The sequence below is a fragment of the Prosopis cineraria genome, unplaced genomic scaffold (genome assembly GCF_029017545.1).
Source record: "Prosopis cineraria cultivar Desert tree isolate PC_DT_omini unplaced genomic scaffold, ASM2901754v1 PC4, whole genome shotgun sequence".
NCBI classification, from domain to species: domain Eukaryota; kingdom Viridiplantae; phylum Streptophyta; class Magnoliopsida; order Fabales; family Fabaceae; genus Prosopis; species Prosopis cineraria.
In genome coordinates, this window is record NW_026555335.1 from 30,517,083 (window position 1) to 30,524,391 (window position 7,309).

The 7,309-nt window shown below is 29.9% G+C and overlaps 1 protein-coding gene across 1 annotated transcript; it reads left to right on the top strand.

Moving 5' to 3' along the window:
* The first annotated feature begins 458 nt into the window (after positions 1-458).
* Positions 459-1,830, top strand: LOC129309536 (uncharacterized). Its single transcript, XM_054951142.1, has one exon. It carries the CDS (start codon positions 877-879, stop codon positions 1,396-1,398), a length of 522 nt encoding a protein of 173 aa, XP_054807117.1. The 5' UTR covers positions 459-876; the 3' UTR covers positions 1,399-1,830.
* The last annotated feature ends 5,479 nt before the right edge of the window (positions 1,831-7,309 follow it).

Below are 7,309 nucleotides of genomic sequence, written 5' to 3' on the forward strand. Positions count from 1 at the left end.
CTAGCCATGAATTGAAGAACAAAATTTATATACTTATTCTTATATGCTTAATATATTTTTATCTAATTAAATCATGATGAGTGAATTTTAGTGCATTGATAATATTAATAACTAGAATTTGTTATGAAATAAGTCATATATAAAATATTCACATGTCTTAATTAATTAGAAACAAACATTTTACATATATAATGATAAACATATAATTTTTCGGCTGAAAATAATGGTGTAAAGTTTATAAAAAAAAATAAAGGTGCAAAATGGCATATGATAGTGAGAGGCGAAAAATTATGGCGTTGACAAGCGAATGGTGGGTGGTAGAACAGTCTTTATAGTAATACAGTCTGTACTATATAATCCAAGTGGCGATTTCCCTTCTGATTATTATATTATATTTATATTTATACATATAAATATATATATATATATATATATATAAAACCTTCAAGTCTCTGCGTTCTCCAACCCATTCTCTTCTCAACTCCTTCCATTGACGTTCATCTTCTTCTTCTTCGTCTTCATAGATCTCTTTCTCTTTTGCTGCTTCTCCATGAGTTAACTTCATCTATTTTGGATTCATCGTCATCATCTTCATCAAATTCGAATGTTTTCTTCATATTTCACTTGATGACTCTCCCTCCCGTTTCTGTAGATATGAACAATACAATGAGACCCAGTGCTAAAGTCATGTTTCGTTTGGTCTACGACAGGGGCTGACACTTTCCCTTTCGATTCATTTACTTCAATTCTTCTTCTTCTTCCCTCTCTCTTTTTTCAGGTAAATCTGCTGCGACTTTGACTTCTCTGAGGTATTCATCTCATTCACACACACACACACACACACACACACACACATACATATTCCATTTTCCAAAGATGGAATCCAAAAACGGAAAAGAAAAGAAAGGGCTGATCATCAAGACATGGGAGCGATGCAAATCCATAGGACGCGGCTGCAAAAATAAACGATACATGGCGATTGACCCAGTGGCGGGTCCGTTATGCAGAAACAAATCATGGCCCAACCTTGACGTCAAGGTGATCGAAGAAAAGCCAACGAAGAACAAGAAATCCCGTCAACGACAGGTTGCTCCAGAAGGTTGCTTTTCCGTCTATGTGGGGCCTGAGAGGCAGAGGTTTGTGATCAAGACGGAGTTTGCGAACCACCCTCTCTTCAAGATCTTGCTGGAAGAAGCAGAATCAGAGTATGGATATAACAGCCAAGGCCCTTTAATCCTTCCCTGCGATGTTCATATATTCCTCGATGTTCTGATGGAAATGGACCAAGGCGCTGAAGATCAAGAAATCCGCCAGGGCTGTGCTTTTGTGATGAAGCGTTCAAGCTCGTCATATCACCTTCTAACCCCATCTCGAATGCTCGCCATAAATCCCCTGTGAATTCAGATCAAGTGTGCTGTTTTTGCTTTCAGTTTCTACTTGAAGGAGAAGCACTTACAATGCAAATTAAGGATATATAGAAATAGAGAGAGAGAGAGAGAGAGAGAGAGAGAGAGAGAGATGGGTAAATAAAGAGTTGTGTGGTGAGTATGTGGTATTTGGATTATGAAGATGGAGATATGACTATGTAAGTTATAACTACAGCTTATAGTGTTTAAGGGGTCAAAGTTGTTGTTTGAGAGTCTCGTCCATGGTTTGTAATTGCTGTGACAAATCTAATAATTATGTTGCATACTTGCTGGCTTGAAGCTAAATAATGGACACACACACACTCGCACACACTTTTGTTGAATTAGATTAACAACATAATATTCGATGATTTGTAGCTCTGCTGGCCCTTGAAATAAGAGGTTTCGGTGTTCTGTTGACTCAGATCTGTGTACTGTTTTCTTGTTTAGTTCATCATGTATTAAAGGAATCTCTGGAAATTTATGCAGATATATACTGTATGTTTTTGTAGGAGAAGAAGTCTGGGGGTTGACGAAGTGTACTGTATACATCGCTTCGGGTTAATTTACATGTGATTTGAAACGAGTGGGTTTGATTAGGATGAAAAAGTTAGTAGGTCCATGAACATGCACCAGAGAAATGATGGAATGATTGTGAGGGAGGAATATTCACATTAGATCACAATGTTCATTGCTGGCCATCGAGTAGTGTTTGACCTTTTAGACACAAAAATAATGCAAGCTAAGTTGGAGGTTGGAGGTAGATGTGCATGTTTTTCTTTGGTGGAATATAAAGAATTTCATTATATTACCTCAACATTAGGCTTTACATTGTATTAAAAAAAATGGAGAAACAGTTAAAAGTCACCTTCTAGGAAGGGTGGTTGCCAAATTATAATTAATAAAGTGATCATTAACGCAACACCAATTCTTAGCAAAAAAACTCTTTTCATTAAGTTTACTTTGTGTTTCTAACCTGTACAACTATGACATCTGGCTCTTAATTCCTATTTTATATATTGTTTTGATCCTCTGAGAATCATCTGCATTGTGGAGACTTATTCCTACAATGAATACGGGCTATCTCTCTTTACATAAATGATATGTTATTGCTGCAGCAAAACCTGCTATCAAGTTATCCAGCTGTGAGGGTGGATTTGAGTCATGTGAAAATTTTTATGCGGTATAAATGTTAAGCTCAATAATTAATATATAATAAAATAAAATGATTCATAATTTTAAACTTTAAAATTTTAAATTAAGATATATATAATGTCATTCCATTACTATTTTAAAGGAGTTGCTTACTTGTTATTTCTAACAAGTAATTAAAACTTTTGGTTTCATTCAAGATCTAGAAACTAATATTGTGCACACGCCTGAAGAGCCCAAAATAATGTAGCCAGCGTCCTTTCACTACTTTTCATCCATTTATTCTCTCCCTCTCTTCTCTGGTCATTCCCTCCCATTTCTAGCGCTATAAACATGACACTTGTTTGAAACAAGTATTTCTATTATAAACAATTGCAGATATATATCCACGGGTAAATCTTGAGTCCACTAACATTGGAAAAATAAATTATTTGCAGATTCACTTCCATGGCCATAAAGGTTACTAGTGAAATCATCGACTTGGATATATATTAAGATTCAACGTTAATTCAATGTACTTTTTGTGATAAATCTATTTTGCAACGTTGACCACATAATAAAAGAGTGTTTGGGGGACTAAGAATTTCAGCCACACAATTTTATCATGCCTACCTCAATCTTGTCTGATATCCTTTCATGTATATCCATTACTAATTGCATACTTCCCATTTTGATTTAGTAGAGAATTTGTCATTATCATATCCTCAAGCTATTTTAAAGCTTGAGGTATTAAAATTGAGCTTGGTTGTATGAAATTTTTTTTATATATTTAAGTATTTGAAGCTTGATTTAAATAAATTTATATCAAATTAAATACAACCTAAATAAATTTGGTTCACTCAAATTATCAGTTCTATATATGTAAATGTAGGATGAGTAGGGGTGGAGGGAGGGAGACTAGCAGGGCCATGCCCTCCCAATTAATTCTTAAATTTTCTTGATGTATTATATAGATATTATATACTTTTAATTTTAAAATTTAAAAAATTATTTTATAGTATATATATTTTTTAATCTTATCCTCACATAATAATTAAGTCCTAGCCTGCCCTTGTGCGGGTGGATAAGACCAAAAAAGGTCTTTCCCTTTTAATTAAGTCCTAAAGGTTATTAGCTTTCGAGGCAATATTCCAAATCTTCTTACCAATTATTGCTCCTTCATATTCCATAAGTCACATTTTTTGAAAACCAAGATCGCCATTTTTCTTTGGCAAGAAAACTTTTTCTCGACTCATATGACCCATGATTCTACCATCTTCTCCTTTTGACCCGAAAGGAAAGCTCTCTACAAATAGATTTGATCTTTTTTTTTTTCAATACTCTCTTCAGATTATAATATAAGACATATTAATAATCATTTCATGATTCTAAAAAAGTTATATATAAAATCTTATAATCTCTTAATTTTCTTTACATATTTTCAATTATATCTTTATTAAATATTTTATATAAAATGCCTTAATGATGACAATATTGAAATTCATATGCATCGAGTTTTCAAAAAAAAAAAAAGTAGGTGTATATAGTTGAACAAAAAAATATGAAAGTACCTAATTTCTTATATATTAGACCAAACACAAGGCTTTTAGAAGATGTCATATATTGTAACTAAGATGGAGTACTTAATATTAATATCAGTCAAATTTTAAAACAATCTCTCGTTTTCAAATGTAAATCACATTATATTGAAAAGATGTCTATTGCATTATATTTGTTATATATATGTTTATGTTCTAACTCTACAATTAATAGGTCATTAATTATAATATGATGTAAAAAATTTTGGTAGCATTTAAATTGATGAATTTAGATTTTAAATTTTAAATCTGGCATTTTAAATCTCACATTTAAAATTCATATATTTAAAATCATTTTGTTTAGGTAGTTTAAAAATTTTTAAATGAAAAATAGAGGCAAACTTAAATCCAAAATGGAAAAAAAGTTAAAAATGAAGAACTTATTTTTATTTTTTAATCGACAAGAAATGAGAAAAAATACGAGAGTCAAGGATGTATAATTAATAGTGAAAATGCAAAGAGAATAATATGTTTGAAATGATTAATATTTCAAATGACTAGAATGCTAAAGGAACTTAAAATTATGAAGGAATTATAATTTAAAATAGATTTAGATTTGAACCAAATCTAAAATATTCATAAATTTTTATTTATCCAAAATGAAGAATTTGGTACGAATACAAATCCAAATCTTTGTTAATCCAAACACACCATTAATATAATTGATAAAGGTAATAATGAAAAGTACTGATTTTTTTTTTGACAAATTTAATTATGTTATCAACTTTAATTTCAACTCATTCGCTTAATATGTTCGAGGTGGTTAAAATGATATGTATTAATAAGCACAAGATGGAATATATATTATAGTTTTTTCCTATTCATGCAAGTTATATATTAAGCTCTTTAATTTGATGTGTGCTGTCAAGGACAAATCCAGAAATCATTGTATGGAAAGGTCATTGTTAAAATTTTATCTAAAAGTGGGGAAGCTAAAATTAATTTTAACATTTTTTATAAATAAAATTTTACTTACTTATAACAAAATGTTATAGTATGAAGGGGTCACAATCCTTGTTGGCCCCCTTGAATTCGTCATTGTGTTGTAAAACCCTCCTCTTAGACAACTTGTAATTGAAAAATGTTGACATTTTAATTAGAATTATTTTAGCACGTAATTGTGAACTTTAATTTTCAAACGTTAGAAAAACTAAACCTCCATGATAATTAACAATAGAGGCATGCAAATTGAGTAAGTGAGACGCACTATAGCCGCCACTGCTACTTCCACTAATTGCGCTCACTCTCTCTTCCGTAAATAATGACAGTTCTCTATCTGCCTTCTGTTTAGGCAATATCTATTACTTTGGGTGATATCTAGTGCATATAGTTCTCACTCAACGAACAATTCTTTAATATTTTATCATTATATTTTTTTTTTTATAACTGAAAAGTTAAGATAAGTTGGATCTAGCTAAAAAGTTCACTAAGGCCAATGACGCTTTTAAGTTCAAAAAAAATACTTATAAAGATATTTATAAATCATTCTTCATATTGGACATGGGATTATTTGAACCTACAATTTTATAAATTATGAGTCAAATTTTTATCAACTAGATTAACTTTTGTTAGCTCGCTATATTTTTCTAATCAAGATACATATCATTATATGTGGATCCGCAAGATGTGTTTAAATTATTCATTTATTCGATACTCAACTGTTGAAGATAGTTGGCACATCGCGATCCACGTGTTGCTCAGTCACCAAAATTTACAGTGTGTGTGTAATTAATATTCACAGCGACCACTTTTTTGGATTAATTGATGATTAAGTCCTGATAAATGTTTAATACTAAGCGATGTTTGGTGTAACAATGCATAAGATTTTGTATTGTTTAAGATATAATACTATTCTATATTTTGATGATGGGTGATATAATCCGTGGCGGAGCTAATAGTCAAGTCCTGATAAAAGTTTAATACTAAGCGATGTTCGGTGTAACAATGCATAAGATTTTGTATTGTTTAAGATATAATACTATTCTATATTTTGATCATGTGTGATCTAATTCGTGGCGGAGCCATGTGCAAATGAGGAAAAGCATATGCCTGGCCTCACTTGGAAAGAAAACTATATACAATAATATAATTTTTTATATTTTGCTTCCCTCCTTTTTTTTGTATATATTTTGACCGTGTCAAGATGTATAAGAGTCATAGTATATAAAATTATACTATATATTAGGGACGCCATACAAGTGATAAGTTTATAATGTATTGTATTATAATCGAGTATTATATGGTGTTTCACATTGATTCTACTTGTTAAATGGGACTTATTATGGCATTTATATATGTTAGTTAAACAAAAATATATAAAATAATTAAATGGGATTAAATATCTAACGCAACCAAGAAACACAATGTTTTACCAATATGGACACATATTAATTGATCTACAAGCTGGCCTGTGGGGAAAATGGAGTTTTTGTATGAGCGAGGGAGAAAGTACAAGTAGACTAAAAAAGAGAATAGTTAGAATCCGTTCAAATAATACGTGACTTAAATGTGCCCAAAATTAATAAACTAATTAATTTTACAGTTGTATTAGATAGTACGTAGCTATAAAAAATATGGTTTTATAATTATGATTAGTATATACTTCCTCTGTTTTCATATATAAACAAAAAACTATTACTTTTAACTTGTTTTTTTTTATATAACCAAAATCATATTTTTCAATAAATATTTATTACAAACTTCTTAAATTACCTCTCATAATTTTATCATTCATAGTTATAACAGACAATTAATGAAGGCTTGATTAATAGAATTAACGAAGAGTATTGTAGTCTAATTCTTTTATCTACATACACCCTCCATCCCTATATATAAGAAGTCTTCTAAAACCTGTTTTGTTGCTAAATATAAAAAATTGTTAGCATATTTTTTAATAAATGGATCATTATATCCTTATTAAATTAAAAAGAGAAAAAATAAGTACTCTCATTAATTTAATTTGAAAAAAATATTTATTTTTTATTTATAATAATTAAGAGAAAAATTAAAATATTGCTGTGCTTTTAATTAGATAACAAACTTTTATTAATTTTTATGATTCAGTTAAAAATATCTTATATATAAAAATAAAAGAAGTATATAATTAATATAATTAATTGATTTTTTTAAATTTTATGATACAGTTTTTTCTCTGCAAATAAAATGGGGGAAGTA